The 21,445-nt window shown below is 50.6% G+C and overlaps 1 protein-coding gene across 1 annotated transcript in view; it reads right to left on the reverse strand.

The window, feature by feature from the left end:
* Positions 1-21,445, reverse strand: part of LOC8031391 — a 245,941-nt gene that overhangs the window by 27,926 nt on the left and 196,570 nt on the right. The window contains exons 39-60 of the mRNA XM_029981965.4: positions 20,949-21,230; positions 19,980-20,295; positions 19,343-19,509; positions 18,047-18,216; positions 17,400-17,559; positions 16,136-16,286; positions 14,859-15,028; positions 13,811-14,026; positions 13,514-13,627; positions 12,991-13,104; positions 12,536-12,748; positions 11,691-11,852; positions 10,859-11,029; positions 10,064-10,195; positions 9,155-9,349; positions 8,245-8,571; positions 6,134-6,445; positions 4,740-5,066; positions 3,770-4,096; positions 2,123-3,010; positions 1,317-1,418; positions 805-975 (exon numbers count right to left, since the gene is read on the reverse strand). Of these exons, the coding sequence (XP_029837825.3) occupies positions 805-975; positions 1,317-1,418; positions 2,123-3,010; positions 3,770-4,096; positions 4,740-5,066; positions 6,134-6,445; positions 8,245-8,571; positions 9,155-9,349; positions 10,064-10,195; positions 10,859-11,029; positions 11,691-11,852; positions 12,536-12,748; positions 12,991-13,104; positions 13,514-13,627; positions 13,811-14,026; positions 14,859-15,028; positions 16,136-16,286; positions 17,400-17,559; positions 18,047-18,216; positions 19,343-19,509; positions 19,980-20,295; positions 20,949-21,230 (5,187 nt within the window). The remainder of the gene's footprint in view (positions 1-804; positions 976-1,316; positions 1,419-2,122; positions 3,011-3,769; positions 4,097-4,739; positions 5,067-6,133; positions 6,446-8,244; positions 8,572-9,154; positions 9,350-10,063; positions 10,196-10,858; positions 11,030-11,690; positions 11,853-12,535; positions 12,749-12,990; positions 13,105-13,513; positions 13,628-13,810; positions 14,027-14,858; positions 15,029-16,135; positions 16,287-17,399; positions 17,560-18,046; positions 18,217-19,342; positions 19,510-19,979; positions 20,296-20,948; positions 21,231-21,445) is intronic.

Consider the following 21,445-nt stretch of genomic DNA (forward strand, 5'->3'; position numbering starts at 1 on the left):
AAGGGGGCCAGTAGCCGTGACAAATTTTCTTTATACCTATACTTTGTTACATGATAAGTGTAAGCAAAACAAAAGCTACAAGACCGAAGGCCACACTTCGAATGGGCACCACTAGCACGCTCGTGCAGTGAGAACCCTGTTTCAGGCAATATCCTCGTGCATGCTTCGGCTTTGCTTGCACTTACAGTGAAACAAAGTATATAGTGCATAATTTCTTGGACCCACACCCCCACAGTGAATTAGTTTCTTCCGATTGCTGTTATAATGCCAACATGCCGGGTTGAATCAATCCCTACTGACACCCAAAAAATATCACTGGCTGTTACATTCTCAGTTAGACATTGAGACTAGAGATTCTTGGTGCAAGAGCATCAAAGAAAAGAATTTGACACGAGCCAATGCTGTCGGTTTCCTCTCATCTCAAAACCTGCCAGGCAAGGTGTCTACGCCTATAGTACAACATGCGACGGGCTAATACAATGCAAAATCTAAACCTCCATGCTCTCGCATCATTGGTTCTGTGTTAGCAAGATGCACCTCATCATCATCATCGTCGTCGGCAGACTGTTCCTCGCTATCACTTTGCTATCGCACGTTTAATTGATTGTGCTTTTGAGCTAAAGACAATCCGACTCAGAACGTCAACTCGAGCGGTCATCCTTTCCGCAGTGCCACCGAGGACACCGTGCATGCCAAACTGGGCAGTTATTGTTCGGCCAGTTTGATTTGTTGTGATCAAAAGCGGCAGCGTGAAGGCGGAGAGGAGCGGACGCGGTTTAGGAATAGAACGCCCGTTCGGTTTACCTGTCGGTCGACGAGACCCTTGAGGAGGGCGGTCCAGCGCCGATTGATGTCGTCCATGGGTTCCCGAATCGCACGAGCCTGATTCGCGGAGGTATGCTCCACCAGCTCCTTGGCCTGGCGATTCAGCGACTCCACTTCCACCATGTGCGGGTCCACCTCGCGCTTAAAGTCCTGTGAACAGTCCGATCGTCCGCCAGTCAGCAAGCAACGGTTGGATGCGGAACAGAAATGAAGGCAGCTTCTCCATTTGTATTAGCAGCCATTCCTCATTATTCTGGTAAAGAAAACTAAAAAGAAAATTCCTCTCGTACATCTTGTTAACCTAAGCATTTTTAGGAGACAACGCTGGACACCATACAGACACCACCCGGTTATAAGCTGCTACGGTCGCTGACAGGGTGAAAACGGCGGGGAGGAGCTTCAATTGTCCTGCCTCCAGCACGAGCTACCTACCTCCGACTTACAAAGTGTACAATCGAGAAATTGGTGAGTACGTCAAAAAGAACACTCACTCTGAGTTGACCAATCTGTGATTTGACGGCGTCGATGTCGGATGCCACCGGGCCCAGTGTTGAATACTTCTCCTCTGCAGTGTCCAGGAATTCCAGGAGGTTCTGTTTTCCAGCGAGAGAAACGAACAACACGAAACAGTTCAACCCGGAGCTTTTAAATTGTGCGTTTGTTTAGACCTCGGGAGGTTACCGTAGTTGGCTCCAACGGGAGTTAGGCGTCTCCGCAATAGATGAGAAAGTTCGCCAGTGCAGCACGATTGCTAACCTGGCGTCTTTAACGTGTACCACGCAGTAGTAATACACGATGCACGCCGGTACGGTTCTCATCCAGAGCGAAATTGGCAGGGGTGGGGGCTGAGTCAGTACCTCTTAGACTTTTTAGGTTGGAGGACTGAATTTTAAAAGAGACAAATGCGGGCCTTGAACTGGACAGAAGTGCTGCATCAGCACTCTGCCGCGACTCGCGTCCTCACTCATCAGACGTGTCTCGGCCAAACGCCGACGCAACACCCGCATCCAATCCGTGCCCTGCATTTTTTGCCCTTTTAGGTAACCTTGAAAATACAGGTATCTGACTTTGTTATCTAGGGACATTGATTGAGCCCAGGGTTTTGGCACTTCGCTCCACATGAGCCGAGTTGCGATGCGTTAATGTGTTTGGCCACCGATCCCCCCCAAATAGAAAGATCCTACAACAATGATGTCGACAAACCTAAAAATGCGGCGCAAAACAAAGCCTAGCTCTCCGCAATCTGAAAGTCTCCAAGACTGAGAGAGACGAAGGAGGAGTTACGACATCCCCGTACCTGCAGGGTGTCGTGGAACTCCATGGCCTTGTCCATGGCGTCAATGAGGTTCTGCTCCCTCTTGGCGTACAGGCTGGTGACGTTCTCCCAGGCCGAGTCGAGGTCCTCGATGTGCCGCTTCACTTCGGGCTTGTCGGGTTCCCCGCACAGCTGCATCAGGTCCTGGCCGGCCTGGCGGCACTGCTCCACCTCGGGCTTGGTCTGCTCCATCTCCTGCCGGATCTCGTGCAGCACCTCCTGCTGCTGGTGGATAGCCTGGGGCTCCACCGCGGGGGGCTCCTGGCTGTCCAGGTTCTCCTGGAGGTCCCGCAGGGCCCGCATCACCGCGTTCAGCTCCTCCCAGAACCGCTCCGCCGCCGCAAGGGCAGTCTCCAGGGACTGGCCCCGCGTCCGGGCCGCCTTCTGGATGCCTTCCCAGAGGTCGTTCAGCCGTTCCAGCTTCCTCTTCAGGTCCCGCACTGTGGGCTCCTGGTCTCCGCCGGCCTTGGCGATCACCTCCCGGGCAGCCTTCTTCACCGCCTCCAGGGCGGGCGACTTCTTACCCAGGTCCGTCACCACGGCCTGGTTGTCGCTGATTTGTTCCTGGATCTTCTCCGGGTGGGCCGAGATGGGCTCGGCGTTGTTCAGCTGGTCGGCTGTCGAGGCCAGGGCGTTCAACATGCCGTCCAGCTTGTCGGCGAACTGGGACGTGGACTGCATGGCCTCCTCGAGGAGGTTCTGCTGCTCCCGGAGCAGGTTGCGCAGGGCGTTGTAGCGCTCGCTGTCCGAGTTAATCAGGTACTGCACCTTCTTGCCCTCGCTGGGGCTGCACAGCTTGATCAGCGCCGCCCCCGTCTTGGTCAGCTTGTCCAGGAGCGGCTTGCGCTCTGTCACTGCCTGCAGCAGGGCCTGAGAAAGATGCGAGCAGACCCGTTGCAAAACATGTCGACGTCCAGCGTGGTTGCATAGTGAAGGAAAAAAGGAGCACACTCAAAGCTGTCCCACCGAGAACGGCCCTGGCTTTATAGAATATCACCAGTTTCCTTTGCCATAGTGATACAGCATTTTCTCTAGCCGCCTCTGTAGTCTTAGGAAGGTGCAACCTAATAAAGGCGTGCAAAATGGGACAGAAAAAAAGAAGAGAGCAAAGCGCACTCTTTGGCGAGTGCCCTTTGCTAACAGACAAAGCTCCCCTAGGTTCGCAAAGCACATTGTTGGTTTTTCTAACAACGATTAAAATGCTCCTAATCCCGCAGCCAAGTGCACGGTAGCAAGCAAGGAACACATGCTAGAGGCCGGACATTCGGAAGAGATGCACTGCCCTTCTCGTCCTGTCCTATTACTCTTTCCAGAACTGTTCCTAATAGCGAGCCTTCATGCGCACCTTGCTTAGGATGATGACAACAACAACCGATAGTTTTGAACACATCGCTTCTTGTTCCTCTCTGTTCTGGAGCATGTGAAAGAGCACCTCCCGGCACGAGCTCCTTCCATTGGCTCTGTTGCGGTGACATTCCGTTAATGGCCATTTCTTCGATTTTACCCGAGAGTGCGTGCTGTTAATTGGCGTCAAGTACTACAAAGACTCGCATCGACCCCGAAGAGAAGGTCGTTGAGGCACGCTAGAACGAGCAACGCGTTCCGAAACAGCCCTGGCACAACACTCACGTTGTTTCTGTCTTGCTGCCTCTTGATCTGCCCGGCGTGGAGGGACGGGGCGCCCAGGCGCTCCGCCTCGGACTCTGCCTCGTCCAGCCACTGCACCAGGTCCAGGTGGGTCTCGAGGAAGTGCTCCGCGAGGGGCAGAGCTTGCTCCAGGGCCGACAGGCGGTCCGCACACGCCGCCGTCACAGAGGCCACCAGGGCCTTCAGGTCCTCCGCCTTGTCCCGGATCAGCGCCTGGTCCTCGGGCGGAGACTCCCTGGCCAGCTTCTTGGCCGACGCCAGGATGTCCCGCACCCGCCCCTTCTGGCTGCTCACCTCTTCGTTCAGGGCCTGCAGACGTGGGGGGATGCATCCAACGATTGTCACTATTTATTCTGATGGACATATTCACAGCTCTAACTCGTGGGCTCCCAGACTGAGTCCCAAGAAAACTAGGAGTCTCCAAAGGATCCTTAGGCCCGCTTCACACGGGGCAATTTGACGTCGCAACACCAGCAACGCCGTGCTCAATCGGTGAAGCATCAACCGAACACGAGTTCCAACCAAACACCGATGCAGCACTCGTGTCCGAGGAAGACGACACGAAGAATTCGGTCAAACAAAGAGCTCTGTGGAAAACAAGCTGGACAAGGTGTCCCCTATGCAAAGAGCAAGTGGTCTGCTTCTTGAGCAGGGGTTGCTGCGACGTCAAAATGACGCAGAGCTCCGATCGTTCTTTTTTTTAAGGAGTAGTGGGTAGACCTCAATGCTAGATGCTAGATGCCTTGAGCTCTACCCACTATTTTTTTTTCTTTTTTCAATTAGCCAATAAGATTAGAATGCAATTAAATGCATCATAAAGATGATTTTCATCATCTTTATTAGCCAATAAGAGCTTGGCGTTCTCACATCATTGCAATCCCTGTGCCAGAAGCGGACAAACTTGCGCTCCGCATAGTTTCATCCAATCGACAACGTCTCAAGGGCCCCCCACCTTCTGCTCCTTGAGCATGGCGGCCAGGGCCTCGGGTTCGGGAATGATGGGCTCGGCGTTCGCCAGCTGGCGCTCCACGTCGCGGAACCAGTCGAGCAGGTCGTCGATGTCTCCGACCACCTCGACGCTGCGCTGCTTGGAGAGCTCGATGCGCTCGGCCCGCCGCTGGATCTGCTCGCAGACCGCGTCGAAGCGCCGGTTCACCCGGGACACCATCGACTCTACCACCACGGCACCCTCTCCAGGCGACATCTGGCACAGCTGGGGCCCCAGGTGGTTCACCACCTCCAGCACGCTCCGCACCTCCTGGATTTCTTGCTCCAGGCGCTGCGGAAAGTTGCGATGCAAAGGTCGGACGTCGGAACACAGATACGAACTGTCCACAGCCTCTTTTCGCGTAACTCAATCAATTGCGGAAGCCACAGCCCCGGCGAGCTTCGTGACGGCACCCCGAAGGAGTTGCCTCCGGCAATGCCTCCCTTCGACATTGAGTGTTTCGCCGTTTTCCCGAGTTATGCTACAGTGAAGCTATAGACTATCGAGCTAACTGCTTGACAGCCACCAAACAAAAAGATGTGCTGTTAAGCTTTTCTTACCTAGAAGGGGGACAACCTAAAAAACATATCTCATTGTGTGGGGGATGCAAGGCTCTAGAGGTGTCGAATGTGCAAAACTAAAAACTATCAACGACTCGCATGTTGGATGCTCCCAACAATCGCAATTAATATTGTAAAATCAACGTCGTTTCGAACAAGTGGAATCGGTTCCCGGAATGTTATGGCGATTGTTTCGCGGCAATTTTGTGTGTGATCTATGTTAGTTATCTTCCCCGTTTACTACTGCCTCAAACTTCACTATTCCAGTTAAAAATTTACACGAGAGATTTTCTCGCAAAGGTTGTTGTCCTTAAATTTTTCTGATGCTCGAGTTCTCTTAGAGCGACAAACAGACACAACCAACATTGACGAGCCTCAAACATGCGCAGCATGCGTGCAATGGTATCTTTGGCATTCTCACAGCCTCTCGCTGCTTGCAAAGTGAGCACGAGAGACTGCCAGCTTGCCAAAGATACCATCGCGCGCATGCTGCACACGTTCGAGACTCATCGATTCTCCGCTTCCATCGGTCGCTCTAGTGGGACTCGAGCATAAGGTACAATCCATTCATTGACACTATAAAACCTTCGAAGTTTGCGAGCCCCTGATTAGAGCAGACTTCACCAATTAAAAAAAAAAACTTCAAGGGCACAAAAATATTTCTATTATCTCGAGACGAGAATAGAATTTGCTAAATCTAGGAGTCTAGAATAACTCCTCTGCCCAATTCGTTGAAGACTGGGGCTACAAAAACAAAGGGCTTTATAGTATTCCAGTCTTGGTCGAAACCTCCCTCACCTGGATGGTGCACTCTTGGGAAGTAAGGGCCGAGGACTCGACGCTCTTGAGCGCCGCCTCGGCGTCGTCGATCCACACGACCACCCGCTCGTGAGACGAGTGGAAGTTGCGTGCCACGGGCAGGGCCTCCTGGGCCTGCCTCAGGCGCTCCGACGCACGCTGGGTCAGATCCGTGTAGCGCACGTGCAGAGCGTCCAGGCGCTCCTTCAGCTGAATTGCGTCGTCGCCCGATGCGTGCCGCATCAGGTCCTGGCCAGAGCCGGTCAGGTCGTCCACCTGCTTCTGGTGGTCCGCTATCTCGTCGCTCAGCTCCTGGGGAAAAGAATGTCGGGGTAAGGTCGGCAAGATGTTGGCACGGTTCCAAGATGTCGATAAGACGCCAGCACCCGTATTCACCAGGCGCGAGTAGTGCCTGTTTAACCACTGACTAGCGACGTCATCGACTAAAATGATCACGTGGCAAGCGATAGTCGCCGCTAAGTGAGCGCTTGGTATTCACCGGTCGTGTTTAGGGCCTAGTCGCCCCGTGCGACTAAGGAGTCGACTAACAAATCTTAGTCATGGGGTAGGGCTAGTTTGGCCGGTGTTTAGCGGGCGACTAGCGGCTTAGCGCCATGGCCGACTCGTATCACCGCTGACCGCCAGCGCTATAACAAAGCACTTACTGTCTCGGAACGTTGGGGGACATATCTAGAAAGAATCGGAGGAGCAAATATTGACTAAATAGCCATGTTCAACAACCAGAGACATTGCTAAAGCGATCTCGGCAGGGCGGTGGACGGCGCGAAGAAACGCATTTACGGGCGCTTCCATATTCGTTTATGTCGCTGGCAATGCGGCTTCCGTGTTTCTCCCTGGCGTTGTTTTGAAATTTTTCGTTGTAAAACTCTGTCTAAGACAATATGTCTCTCATTGTAACTTTTTTTTCCTGATAAACATTTAAATATTAGTTTTTATAGGATAAAATACCCATTTACGCAGCGGCGTTGAAGTTCGCGTGCCCGTGACCTATCTTTTTGTGTCACTTCCGCTTCTTAGTTCTGACTAGATAGTCACCCGCTCGCTTCGCGCTCGTGAATACCGCAGAACATAATCGCTTGTTAGTCGCGAATTTCTCGTTTAGCTCGCAACTACTTAGTTGTGCTACTAACCTTAAAACGCCGCTAGTTAGCCGCGCCTGGTGAATACGGGTGCAGATGTCGGCAAGAGGCTGGAAGACTTCGGCAAGATATTTGTGCGATGTCGGTAGGATATTAACAATATGGCGGGGAGATATCGACATGATGTCAGCAAGATATTAACAATATGGTGGGGTAATATCGGTATGACACTGGGAAGGCAGTATGCAATTATCTCTTAAGACAATTGGTAATCTTTCGACTTAACTTGTGCGACCAAGATGTTTGAAGGAACTGAACAGACAACGATAAAGCACTGCGTAATAGCAGAGAGGCCTCATGGATACTTGGGTAAGACAATGGGAAAATTTCGGCACTAGTGTATGTGAAGCAGACAGCCTGCTATCATCATCAAGGGTGCCATCAAGCCATGAGCACAAGCTCGCATGTCTCGCGACTCGAGTGTTAGCAAATAGACGTCCTAACAGCTGGATATGTTTAGATTCTGCTTTTCGTAAATAAATATCTTGACCGACTGAACCAGACTACAATAGTATGTTGAAACAAGCCGTACCGGCTTTGATTTGGAAAGATTTTTAACAAAAAATGTTGGAGAGGATGCTACGATAAAACCTCGGTATTGTCAAGACATACATAATAAGCATATGGAAATAGTGAAGCAAAGTTAAAGTCCTCTTGGCGTTGTAGGCACTGAAGATATTGATATAGTATCGGTATTACCTGAAAAAGCTGACTGCACTTTAGAGAGATTCTAGTGCATCATTTTATCCCAGATGCCATACATTGAAGGAAAGTAGACTCATTTTCATAGATCACCACAAGAACTAAGAGCCTCATTGTATTTAAAATACATTCACAGCAACAAAACCAACATTAAAACAAAGATGCCCAGGAATCCCCACTCGGCAATTGCCGGGGATCAAAACCCTGTCAAGAAATGTCCGCCGGATGGGACGAAAAGTGCACACTCACGCTGAGCTCCTCAAACTGCTCTTGGAGCTTCTCGACGTACACGCTGAGCACCTGGTAGCGGGACAGGCGGGACTCCATCTCCCCGATCCAGACGAGAAGGTCCTCAAAGTTGACCACAAAGGCATTGGCCCCGGCCCTCGCCTCAGCCAGCAGCTGCTGCAGACGCTCGCTGTCCTCGACCAGCCGCGCGTAGCGGTCAGTCACCTCCTGCATGCTCTCCACCACTGCCTGGGCCTCGTCGTCTCCGACGAGACCCATCAGGGTCTGGGCAATCTCCGTCAACTCCTCGAACGAGTGCTTGTGGCCCAGGATGTCTCGGTGCAGGTCCTGAGGGGAACACGAGAGGGACGTTAATCTTCGACGGATGTTTTTTATCCAAATATACTCGGGAACATTTACATTCTTCATTACCTCATATTCCAGTACCACTGAAAGTTTTGTCTTTTGGTGGCTTCGTAACATTTACCCATTCTATCAGTACGATTCATTTGTCTACAATACTACATATTTAGACTATTTCCTCGTTAGGAACCATGTAAGACAATGAAAATGATGAGTGACATGTGTAATATTATGAACACATTTAGAGGAGCCTTAAATTCGACCGTCTCGCCTCTGGCTATAGCATAAATGTCAGTATTTCCTCTTTTGCAAGCCTTCGCTCTCTCTCTCTCTAACGAATGTTAAAAAAAAATAAAAACTGGTAGATCCCCTTTATCGTAAAGACTGATGTAAATAAACGGATATAGTATACTCGTAATACTGGTGCAAACACACAAGCACCGATAAAGTGAAGATATTTGCCATAGAGTGGTTTAACTCTATGATGAGCACATGAATTAACCCTCACATTTTGAGTAAGGCTAGACGCTCGGTGCGACCAAAGATAAACAACGAGGGACCCACTCACCCTGTGGTCCTGCACCCTGTGTGCAATGCGGTCTTGGTCCGTGGGGATGGTGCCCATGGTCGCGAGGCGCCGCTCCGTCTGCTCCAGCCACTCCACCAAGGGGCACATCTTCTCCTGGAAGGCCTTGGCCACGGGCAACGTGCGCTCCAGGGCGCTCATCCGCTCTTGGGCACCCCGGTTGAGGCGATCAAAGCGCTGTGAGGAGATGGGGGCACGCGCGGGCAGGGTCAGAGCAAACCCTCTTTTGTGGGCACACTGGCAAACCCCACTTCACAGCTGGAACGCTTATTTAGGTTCCAAGGGTGCTGGACACATTGCTTTCATTGTAAAATCTGGAGTCTTTTTATCATGCCATAGGAATGTTTTTTCTTTATAGGGACAAACTGAAGCCCGAGGGGCGCACCGCCGACGTTTGGTGACAACCAATAAAATCGCTCCGAGAACCTAGCGGATGGACGTGGGTTCGGAAAAGCCAACACAAAGAAAGTTGCCGCAAGTGTCTTCTTTTTTGTAAAACCTCGCAGACCCGTTGAGAAGATGGATGACAGGGAACGTCACCTATACCGGTGATCTAGGAGTATGACCTGGTATAGGAGAGACCTATACCGGGTCATACTATTTTCAAAAAACAGAAACGCACGTGAAGTATGATATGCTTGCTTTAAATATATAATTTTTTTTTTGTTCTACATAAATAAACACTGCCTGTGGAGACAAAATTTACAGAACGGAAAGTGCCCAAGTTTTTAGGTCAGTAAGTAGTTTCCCCTAAAACCGTGACTAAACTACTAGACTAGGTTTGAGATTGCTCAATACATTCATAGCTTGTGCGAGTGTAAACATAAAATACATACTGTGAAAATGCTGGATTGAAATCTCTAAGGAGAGCCAAAAGAGGTGCCCTCTCACCTGGCTGAGGTCCTGCAGCTGCGACTGGATGTGTGCCTTCTCAGAGGGTGCCAGGTTGCGCATCACCTCGTTGCCCATGGTCATCAGGGAAGTCATGCTGCTCTGCCGGTCCAGCAGCAGCTTGTTCAGGAACTGCAGGGCATCCGACAGCCAGCAAATCAGTACACCTCGACAATTCAGAGCAACTACAGAGATTGTCGAGATTGTCTCGCAACTAAAAAGCATGCTTCGAGAGAAGAGCTATAATTTACCTCTCAGTAATCACAGGAGAACATACCTGAACATGTTAGATTTACCCACCACACTCTGAACAAGGTCTTAGACCTAACCTCACTCTATTCTCACAACTCCTTCGCAAGCTCGCACGTCCCGCTTTTCCACACATACAAACAAACCCTCCTCGTCCCCTGAGGTACTCCCATCTCCCCTATTCCCAGTCTCCGCAGCCATGACCTCCCGTAGCCCCATGATTCCTACAGTCCTCCCTAGACATCTCGTCGCAACCTCGGGCTGACATCGACGCCCGAGACTAAGCCAAGAGTGCATAAAATGGCCTGAAACGTTATTTAATTGAAATGCTGTCAGAGTTTGGTGAACTGTGTGTGGTTAAACAAATTAAAATCAGACACCTGGCTTAACACTTCCATCATGACACGTCCAGAATATCATTCACATCAGCTGTAGAAAGTACTGCAACAGTCACGCTTGCTCCCGACTCTGCTTAGAGAAGAGGTCGGTCCAAATAACTACACGACAGACAGAGAGAGAAAGAGAAAGAGAGAGATAGAACAGCACCTTCTGCTCTTGGAGCTGTGCCTTGACGACCTTGTAGTCCGAGGAGGGCGGCTTCTGGTTGGCCACCATTTCCTCCGTGTCCTGGAGCCACTTCTCCACCCCCGCCAGGGCCTCCTGGAACTTGCCGGACTGCAGGAGCGCCACGTCCAGCTTCCTCTCCCTCTCGCTCATCTGGGGAGTCAATCGGAGCACGGGTCAGGCCGTCAGCCCACCGTTGCAGACTCGACTACAAGCCCCGTAAGATTTCCCCGAAAAAAAGGCGGCGGTCCGGAAACATCTGCCTTGAGCAATCTTAAGTTCGACCGAGCTTGAGACGATCGCAGTTTTTTAACGATTGCCGAGTTTTTGACGATTGCCGAGTTGGTGACGATTGCCGAGTTTTGGTGACGATTGCCGAGTTTTGGTGACGATTGCCGAGTTTTGGTGACGATTGCCGAGTTTTGGTGACGATTGCCGAGTTTTGGTGACGATTGCCGAGTTTTGGTGACGATTGCCGAGTTTTGGTGACGGTTGCCGAGTTGGTGACGGTTGCCGAGTTGGTGACGGTTGCCGAGTTGGTGACGGTTGCCGAGTTGGTGACGGTTGCCGAGTTGGTGACGGTTGCCGAGTTGGTGACGGTTGCCGAGTTGGTGACGGTTGCCGAGTTGGTGACGGTTGCCGAGTTGGTGACGGTTGCCGAGTTGGTGACGGTTGCCGAGTTGGTGACGGTTGCCGAGTTGGTGACGATTGCCGAGTTGGTGACGATTGCCAAGTTTGTAACGATTGCCAAGTTTGCCAGTCACCATAAAAGACGGCAGCTTACATTTGGGGTTTCGACGGAGAGAGGCCCCACCTTTTCTTTGAGGAGGTTCCATTCGTCGTTGAGTTTGTCCACGTCACGCTCGAGGATGGCGGTGTTGACTCCCGGCGACGCTGATTGGATCAGGCCATTGCCCACCCTGCTGATCTCGTCAATCTCCTTGCCTAGGGGCTCCACGCATGACTTGCGGAAGTGCTGCACGATCGCAATGCAGAAAAACACTGTCAAGCTCGCATTCTTTTTTTTTCTTAGAATCAAAACACACATTGAGTGCCCATTTGTGACACCTTACATGCAGCCAAATGTGTTGCCAGACAATACTCGCTCCGTGTAAAATATGAAAAAGTGCCCATATTCTGTATGTACAAGGTTGGTGGTTTAAACATTTGCAATTGAATGTGCTCGTGGGTGTCGTTTTTATTTGCACCCGCTTACAAGAAAACACACTGGCAACACCTAGAAACAATTCCGGCCTGCGTGCATAAATTTAGTTTTTTATACATAATTTTTTCACAAGCTCAAAATAATTTTCACAATGTTATAAGAGACCATTTCTCATAGATAGTGCATGGATTTGATCTCACGAATAGTAGAAAACCTGCAGTCTAGTTAAAGGCAGACTGGAATTGTTTCCAGGGCTACCCAATGGAACATACCAGTGAACCAGTCTGATGATATTCAATAGTTTTTCTCGCCTAAGTGGCTGCAGAAGAATGTGACACACTTGAGCGCACTCAAACAGAAATGTGTGAACCAGCCTTAACAGTGTTACGCAGTGTGCGTGCAACAGAAATAGGCTGAACTTCCAGACAACATACATGGAGACGTTGCAGTGTGGGCCAATCGGACATGCCCCTTGACTAAGAAGCGGCACCCACCTTGAACTCCTCCTGCTGGGAGCGGATGGTGTCGACATCCGCAGCCACCGGGCGGAAGGCGCGCTCCTCGTTGGTGGCCTCGCTGAGGCTGCGCTGAATGTCTCCCAGGTCCTGGTAAAACTTCTCTAGCTTGGCCAGCATCTGGTCCAGAGCCAGGGAGCGGCCCTTGGTGCGCTCCTGGAGACGGTTCAGCTGCCGCTTCAGCGTGTCCAGCTGCAAAGGAGAGACCAAGTTGAGGCCGGTTCGTGCGTGCACCTCGGCGCCGAGATAAGGTATACACAAATAATTCTAATATATATATATATATTTTTTATATCTTGGGTTTAAATATGGGGGGACCAGCCCTTACACGAGTGCGGCCCATACACACAGTTATACGGTAACACAATTTTAAGTTTTCTGCAAGATTTATGAGGCGACGCTTAAGACTGAAGTGCACAGGGAGCGGAGCCCACCTGAGTCCTAGCACCCTTGGCGTCCTGGGTGTAGCCATGATTGATGAGGTCCTTGCACTCTCGTTCGGCATCCTGGATCTCGTCTTCGGTGGTTGAGAGCTTCACCTTGAAGTTCTGTGGGCAAAGAAAAGGTTACACCATTGAGACACGGCCATCTTCCATCCACCGACTCAAAAGGGTGCCAACATGCCTTAAGGCTTCGATTTGAGTTAAGTTTCTTTTCAGTTAATTGGGAAAGCTGAAAAGAGTGGACTATATGTGAACATAAAAAGGAAGACATAGAACGAGCTTCTGTTGTATCCGTTCCTTTGTTTCTGCCCAGTTTTTTTAACTCCTTCCATTGCCAACACAGCCTAGATCGTAAACCACCGAGGCAGTTCCCTAATTGCTAAATTCAAGTGGCGACGTAGACGTCGGAAACTTCGCACCCCAACCACGGTCTTGAAAAAACTAACCATGACGATAAAAAGTGAAGAAAATCGACTCTATCACATTCAGAAACAAAAGTGAGAGAAAGCCCTACCTTGACTTCGTCGATCTGCCCATTCACGGTGCGGATGTCTCGGCCAATGGCTCCCATGTTCTCCAGTTCTTCTTCGAGAGAAGTCAGATCCTGGTGTGCCGTCTTGACTTTGTTCTGCAGGCACAAAAAGGAAAATGTCACTGAGGGATGGAACCAGTCCGAAAGCCAGAGATGAAAACGACGGCAGATGTAAATGCACAAACACAAATATGTGGACCAATGTGTGGACCAGTCTTTAATGTCCAAGTCAAGAGGAAGAGACACAGCTGCAAAGGAAGTCCGGCGGCCGCCACTCACGTTGTACTGTGCCACGACGGAGGAGGCAGACTCGAGCTGGGCGCAGCGATCCTCGAGCTTGCTGGTGAGTTGCTGGTGGCGCCTGGTGAGGTCGTCCACCTCCTTACGGATGTGCGTCGTGTCCGAGTCAGGTGAAGCGCTGGCCACCAGGCCCTCCGCAAAGGCGCGCAAGCGGTCCAGGCCGCGCTGCAGCTCCTCCGCCTCACGGAGCAGAGCCTGTGGTGGAGGGGAAAGAAAGACGACGCAATGTCTCCGGAGGCCAGAAGTACAAAAATCCGCTCCATTCCCCGCACCATCGGGGTAACACAGAATGTATTGTGTATTGTGTAGCGGTGCAGAGGGGCCTAAGTAAGCATATTATGATTCGATGGGACACACGTCGTCGTGCGCAGAGTCTCTGAAAAAAAGACCTGCCAAAGCTGTCACTTTGGCGGGGATTTCTTTCGATACTTTTCGTGATCTATCGCATTTGTTCCGTTTCGTTTACAATTCACAACAATTTCTGATCTATGGACACGAATAAGTAATAAAACTAAACTTGCGGAAAATGCAATGTGCAACCATTCTTTCCCAATTTGAGCTTTCACAACTTGCACTCGCTTGAACCACTGAAAAAAAAAATATATATAGACAACCTGCTGATGTCAAACTTACACCAAACCTAAACAAGACCAATTTGTTGCTTTCGTGTTAATCTTCACGTGCCACCTCATACTTGCAGATGCTCATGCTAACTGTATCCCTTATTCAAGATATAGTGTTGTTATTAGATGGATTACAAACACGTTTCCAAAACTTCTTATTCTCCATTGCCGCCTATGCAGATATTATCACTTTTAACCGACGGCTTAACAGACGTCTTCACAGTTACCAATCTACACAGAACTTTGACAAGGGAACAGATATTACTCGGATACACATTCTCATTTTCTTTTGCGTAACGTCAGGAGTCAGGACCACACGACAAGACCAGACGGGTTTTCCAAGAAACCAAACAAACAACGATAATAATGACTATCACCCTCATAAAACAGCGGCGGTCCGTTACCTTCATCCTCTCGAGAAGCTGCGGGTTGCGTGCCGCGTCGCCGAGGGCGTCGTGCGAGGCCACCTTGTCCTCCATTCGCTGGAGTGAGTGGTTGAGCTCGCGGGCCTTGTCCTGGAACTCGGCCAGCTTGGCCGACACCTCGTCCAGTTCGCGGCTGCGGTCGGTCACTCCTGCAGGCGAAAGTTGCAGCGACGCACTTGGGTCATGCAGCGACCAAGTCGTTCGTTCTTCATGTTCTTGCAATATCAGCACATCATCCTCAAAAGCTGAATCGGGGCTCCCGCCTCTTTCCAGTCACCGCCGCATCACCAGCCTCGGTTTGTTTCACAAGCTTTTCATTCGACGCTTTGTCAACCACCCTATATTTTAACCACAGCACGCATATCGCAGCGCACCAGTCATTCCCTCCAAGCTGCCCGCCCAGGCACCAGAACTACGGCGTTTCCTGCTTCATTTTCCCCCCAAGCAGCTTTGGACTGGAACAGCCTTTCTCAAGACACTGCTGCAATCACCTGCCCATCAACATTCATAGAAAATGTAACGGCTCATGCCTGGCTTTCAAAAATCGTTTGGCATCTATGTATACCCCATTTATGTACTCATTGCATAAGTATTGCCCCTCTGGGGGTCCTTAAAAGCCGACGACCAGAGTTGGGAATCTGCAAGGCAGAAGATCCTCCTCACCATAGGGGAGGAGGAAACGGGCCACGGTGGACAGTGTAGAGGGGGGAGAGGAGGGAGCGAGGAAAAAGTGGAAAGTGCAAACTAATCATCGGTCTTTAAGGTAATAAAATTAGATGAAATTACGTTGCCTGGAACACGTCCCGGATCGGTGTGTATAGCGTCCTGTTCAACCCATGCATCGAAAGTGGCCCCGAAGCGGCAACAAACGTCGTCGCAAAAGCCGGAGTGTCACGCTGTCAGATATCGCACTCCCAACGGTTGGGCATAAAAGTTTGTGCAAAAAGTAGGAGGGGAGGAGAGTGTTGCTGTTGTCGCGGCGTCCCAACTTCCACGTACTGTCAAGCCGGAGAGCGACGTGCAGCGTAACGTCTGCCATGTCTACCACCGCAACATCGTAAAAATCATGGCCGGCGACAGCGAGACAACTCACTTCATCGGGTGGAAGTCGAAAAACAGTTTCTTAGGATGCGGTAGGCACACCGGTCGGAGACTCGTTGCAGGCAGCACGGCGGTACGTCGCTCGTGTCGAAAGCTAGAAATTGCGAACAACGCAAAAAAACGTTTGACGCGCAGTGCAAGGCAATGTTGCTGACCTTGGTTGAGCTTCTCCCAGCGGGTGCGCAGGGTGTCCAAGTCCTTTTTGACGCCCTCCTTGTCGACGTCGCAGCCGGACAGGAAGGTCTCGCCCAGGTTGCGCACGCTGTCGTACTCCTGGCTGTGCCTCGAGATCTCGTTCTTGAAGCCCTGCACGATGGGGTTTCACGCGGTGAGTGCCCTTCGGCCACTTCAATAAACGGAGCCGTTTTGAGGACGCAAGATGTCTGCACTTTGTGTCGCCTTAAATCTGAGCGCAGCCGACGCTACGACTCGATAGAGCCGATCAATAAAATGAAGTATGGTAAGGTTATGTGCCAGTGTCACGTAAAGAACTGGTGAAACATGTAGTGTGAACAAGGCATCAATGATTCGCGACTGTATGGCTATACGACAAAAGCGAGAGACATGGTGTTACACGTTACATACTCAATAAAACTCGTTTGAGACCATCGTGAACTGTAATAACATAGATTGCTGCTGCTACAAGATCTACATCTCGATTGCCAACAGACAGAGCTCCCCAGCTACTTTACTACACCATGCATGGTGCACTGTGGGAGCATAATAGTTATACGGACGGTGATATATTAATGTAAAAAATCTCTATCCTCCAGAAATGTGACACCAACTAACCAAGCACGTAAGACTGTGCAATCAGCGAACGACAAAGTATGAGATGTCGATCTTAAAAGGACACTGACAACCCCCAATATTTTGTTTTTACTTTTTCTCAGGTGACCTATTATGATGTCAAAAGATTATCCAATCAACATTTTGCAAGGGTGTCACATATATTTTTAATAAAGTAATAAAACGAAACTGCTCAAAACCAAAACCGAACTGGCGAGGAAGAAGAAACAGAGGAGGAGAAAGATACCAAAAGTCACGTGGCTGTGCAACTTTTTCATTTTTTTTTTTCAACGTATTTACAGTTTTTTAGAAACCACAAAAAATGGGTATTTATTGTGTGCCTTTGATGACCCAGGACTGATTATCTTTGGTGGTCGTGTCTAAACCATGGAAAACGGCACGTGATTATAGAGAAGGGAGTGAGCGCAACTCAAACCGGCCAGATCGGCAGTTTTCAGCTGGAAAAAAAAAAAATAACTTCGAGTCACAAATTGTGTTCTGGGTAGTTAGGCTCTCATATGTCATGTAGAAATGTCCCTTCAAGCGTTATCAAGCACCAAGCAACTGGCCGATTAGTTAATTTAGGAGCCCATCAATATCCCAAACATTTCCTTGAGAAGTTGAGCTCACCTGAAGTTCTTTGGCTTGCTTCTCTGTCTCTGGCCGATGGTAGCTGATGGGCCCGAGATCGTAGAAACGCGCCTCTGTGGTCTGCAGCCAGGGACCAAACTTGTTGAAGGCCGCGTTGAACTTTTTGCAGTTCTCGAAGGCACGCTGCAGTCGCGTGTGCCTACGCAAGCCCGACGAACAACATTGTTATCACAACAAAATTGGCAAGAAATTGGGATAAAGTCGGGGCAAAGTTGGGAGAAAGTCCCAACAGGGACGGTACAAAGTTGGTACAAGACTGGAACAAAGTCGGGACAAGAACAGTATAAGGTCGGGACAAAGCTGACACAAAGTCGGAGCAAGGTGGGAACAAAGTTGGCACAAAGTCCGGACAACGACGGGACAAGGTCAGTGCAAGGTCGAGACAAAGTCGGCACGAGGTCGGGGTAAAGTCCAAACGAGGTTTGTGCAAAGTCGGGACACGGTCAAAACAAAGCGCCGGCCTCGATCTGGACAAGTCTAGGTGCATTACAGAATTCTCACATTCTTTTCACTAAGCCAGAAACCCACATATCTTGAAAACGTTAAGATGAATTCTGGCAAAGAGGGCGACGGTAACGAAGAACAGAGTGAAAGAAAAGAGGGGGGGGAGCAGATCATGGACTCACCGGTCCGTAGCCTCCTTGCGGATCTTATCCCAGGCCTTACGCATGGCGTCCAGCCTCGTGCGCAGCTGCTGGGATTCCTGCTTGCGGGTCATCTTAGCCACCATGTCCGTGCCCTTGCTGAGCAGAAGGTGCACCTCGTGTTCCTTGTCCAGCAGGGACTTGTAGGCCGGCTGCGCAAGGGGAGACACCAGACGGCATGCCTCAGAAGTGGCCAGGCTCAACGTAGATTCATTAAAGATTACCATACTTTCTGGACTATAGTCCACAGACTATGCCTCTCTGAAAGCTGAAATTTTTTTTCTAGTGCAGATCATCTAGAAGTGCAGACTTTACAGGGACTCTTTTCTTCCGGAGTGTTTGTTACGATGAGATGCGACAGATTTTGCGAATGACAATGATGATTTACGGGTGACAGAAGCTTCCTTTGTGGGCTAAGCAGGCATTTGTCATGGTGTGCCGTGAGTGAGAAGTTCTTATGAGATACATCAAAAGCGTACAACTTAAAAACTTTCACTCTGGTGGAAAAGGAAGACCAGCGGAGCTGAACTATGGTGGGATGACCCCAAGGATGACTTCTTGGACAACTTCAAGGACGACGTCTAGGAGAACTTCAAGGACGACGCCTAGGACGAACTCAGGGCCGAAACCTAGGATGACCTCAGTGATGACGTCTAAAACAACCTCAGAAACGACGCCTAGGACGACCTCAAGAATGACTTCTAGAATAACTTCCAGGATGACCTCAAGGACGACCTCGAGGACAACGTCTAGGATGATTTCAAGGACGACTTCTGGGACGACCTCGAGGAGAACCTCTTGAACGACGTCTAGGACAACCTGAAGGGCGACATCTAGGACAACCTCAAGGATAGCTTCTAAGACAAACTCGAGGACGACGCTTAAAGAACGTCGTCCTCTAGGCATCGTCCTCGAGGATGACTTCTAGGACGACACCTAGAGAAATTCAGCCTTACCACTCTGGTGAAAACCAGAGTGGCTGCCATCTATGAGTGACAGCGGCAACCAGACAACCGGCAAGCCGGTTGTCTGGTTGCTGCCGTCGCTTGTAGATGGCGGTAGCTGTCTAGAGTTTTGTGTCAAGATTCATTTGTCCACGGACACGAAACTGGAAAGACTAGCCCTTAACAGCTCCGCTATAAAAACTTTTTTTTAATCAAATTCTTTTTGCCAGGCTATACGTATAGTTGGGAAAATAAGGTACTTCTACACAACTTTTTCTAAAACAACTTTGTATTGACTTCTAACCCTCAGTCAGTTGTCACAAAGCACCCTCACCTCGAATTCGGTGACCTGGCGGTGCAGAATGTCGGTGTCAGCCGAGATCTTGAAGTCCGGAGACAGGGTGTGCTGGATCTCCTGCAGCCAGCCCTGGATGTCTTCGCATGTCGAGAAGAAACCACGGTCTTCTCGCAGCGAAGATTCCAGCTCTGCCTTGCGGTTGTCTGCAGGGCAAAACAGAGCACAAACATTGTCAGCACAAAACCACCAATTGTTATCTTCAAGAAAGTGGAAGCTTTGGCCCGCAATATGGCACCTAACGCATCTCAGACTAGTGCGTTCAACATCCTACACCGCCCTGTGTCGAAGTGCCCTTGACAACAAAATATGCCCATACATTTTTACTTGTCTTTTTCCATAGTCCTATTTGCATCATTAGCTTTCCCAATCATATTTTAAACAAGTCACAGGCTTAACTCCACTCTCGATTGCCAAAGTAACAACTGTATCCCAACCGCACATCCTGCCACCCACGCACTTTCACATACTCCGTTCTCTCCCTGGTTCTTGTTTTCCCTGTTTCCCTAGCCCAATTGTCCCTAGATTGCTCCCAACTCTTCCGTCATGCCCCCATTCTCCCTAGACCCTCACGTCGCGACTCGAAGAAAGGTCAGACCAGGCCGGGGACACTCACTGATCTTGCGGTTGAGGTTGTTGTAGAGCTTGTCCGCAGTGCCCCACTTGCCCTTGATCTCGTTGCGGGAGGCCGCGTCAGTGAGGATGTCGCACAGGTGGTCGCACATGGCCTCGGACTCAGCCAGGGGTGGCCTCTGGGCCTCTAGTCGGTCGTCCAGGCCTCGCAGGCGCCGCAGCTGCTCCTCAAGGTCCCCGGCCTCGGCCAGCTGGTCGAAGTCATCCCCAATGTTCTGCAGGGCTTCCAGCAGCTTGCCCAGCACCGTGTGGAAGTCCGTTGTGGCCCCCGTGGCGGCGCCCAGGCTGCGCTCTCGTTCCTGCATGGGAGGATGTCGACCCAGACTGCGTTATAGAGTGAGGTCTCGAGAGAAGAGCAACACGTCGTGCTCAATCGACGCGCGGGTCAAGGTGTCGCGTGACACCTCGACATCTTGCGACACCGTAACGTCTCGTCCGGGATGGTGACATATAGATCACCGTCTGCTTCATTCCATGGGTGCCGCTATGTTTGTTTATGCTGATGCCATGACAGAGTAGAGGGGCTGCGCTTTTAGCGAGACTCCCGTCTTTTTTAGGAACCTTCACACATATTGCAGAGCAAGAACTTCAGAAACGCATGCTTGCTACGAAGCTCCAAGAACAACACCAATTCCAAGAGTGCTGTAGCAAGCCAAAATCTTGTTTTATGCGCAGCCCCCCTCTTCACAAGAGCCTGCGTTTGAGATTATTATTTCCCATTTTTATCGCTGGGGGCCAGGATTTCGGACACTGGTCTATACTGTTCTCGACCCCAGTAGGCACTGAATAATGAAAATGGAAAGTTCATCATTTCGCGCGACAGGAGCAGGCTAGCCACACAACAAAACATGGACACCAGCCGACAATGGCCTTCACATCTGCACGAAGGATGGCTCCTTCTGCAAGGAACTTGAGCAAGATGTCACCCGATGACAAGCTAGCGGCGACCCACCTCGAGCCTGCCGATCATCTCGTTCCAGTGGCGCTTGATGGCCTCCATCTGGTCCCGGATCTTGCGGCCGGCCGGGTTGTTGGGCTCCAACTGACCCACCACCTCCTGGCCGCACAGGTTCATGCGGCGCAGAAGGGGCTCCTGGGAGCTGAACTCGTCCCGCATGACCAGCACCTGCTGGGTCTGGGCAGCCACCATGCGGGGTTCGTGGGCGATGGGGCCCAGCACCTGGAACATCTTGTCCTTCTGCGACAGCCAGTTGTGCAGCAGGTCGTGTGTGTCCTGGCGCAAGAAAAGACGGGGACGCCGTGTTGTTTGGATGGTGTCGACTAGCCGAAACTTTGAAACCTAACCCACCTGCAGCTAACGCCTTTTCTGTGAACCACAAAGTTTGTCAAAACTAGTCGAAAGAAGTCGAAAGGGAATTGCTTTTGGAAGTTCTAGAGAGGCACCAAAGTTTCCCTAAGAGATATGAACAAGCTTTGAGCAAAAAGTTA

Source organism: Ixodes scapularis, unplaced genomic scaffold, assembly GCF_016920785.2.
Source record: "Ixodes scapularis isolate PalLabHiFi unplaced genomic scaffold, ASM1692078v2 PGA_scaffold8__174_contigs__length_109621045, whole genome shotgun sequence".
Taxonomy (NCBI): Eukaryota; Metazoa; Arthropoda; class Arachnida; order Ixodida; family Ixodidae; genus Ixodes; species Ixodes scapularis.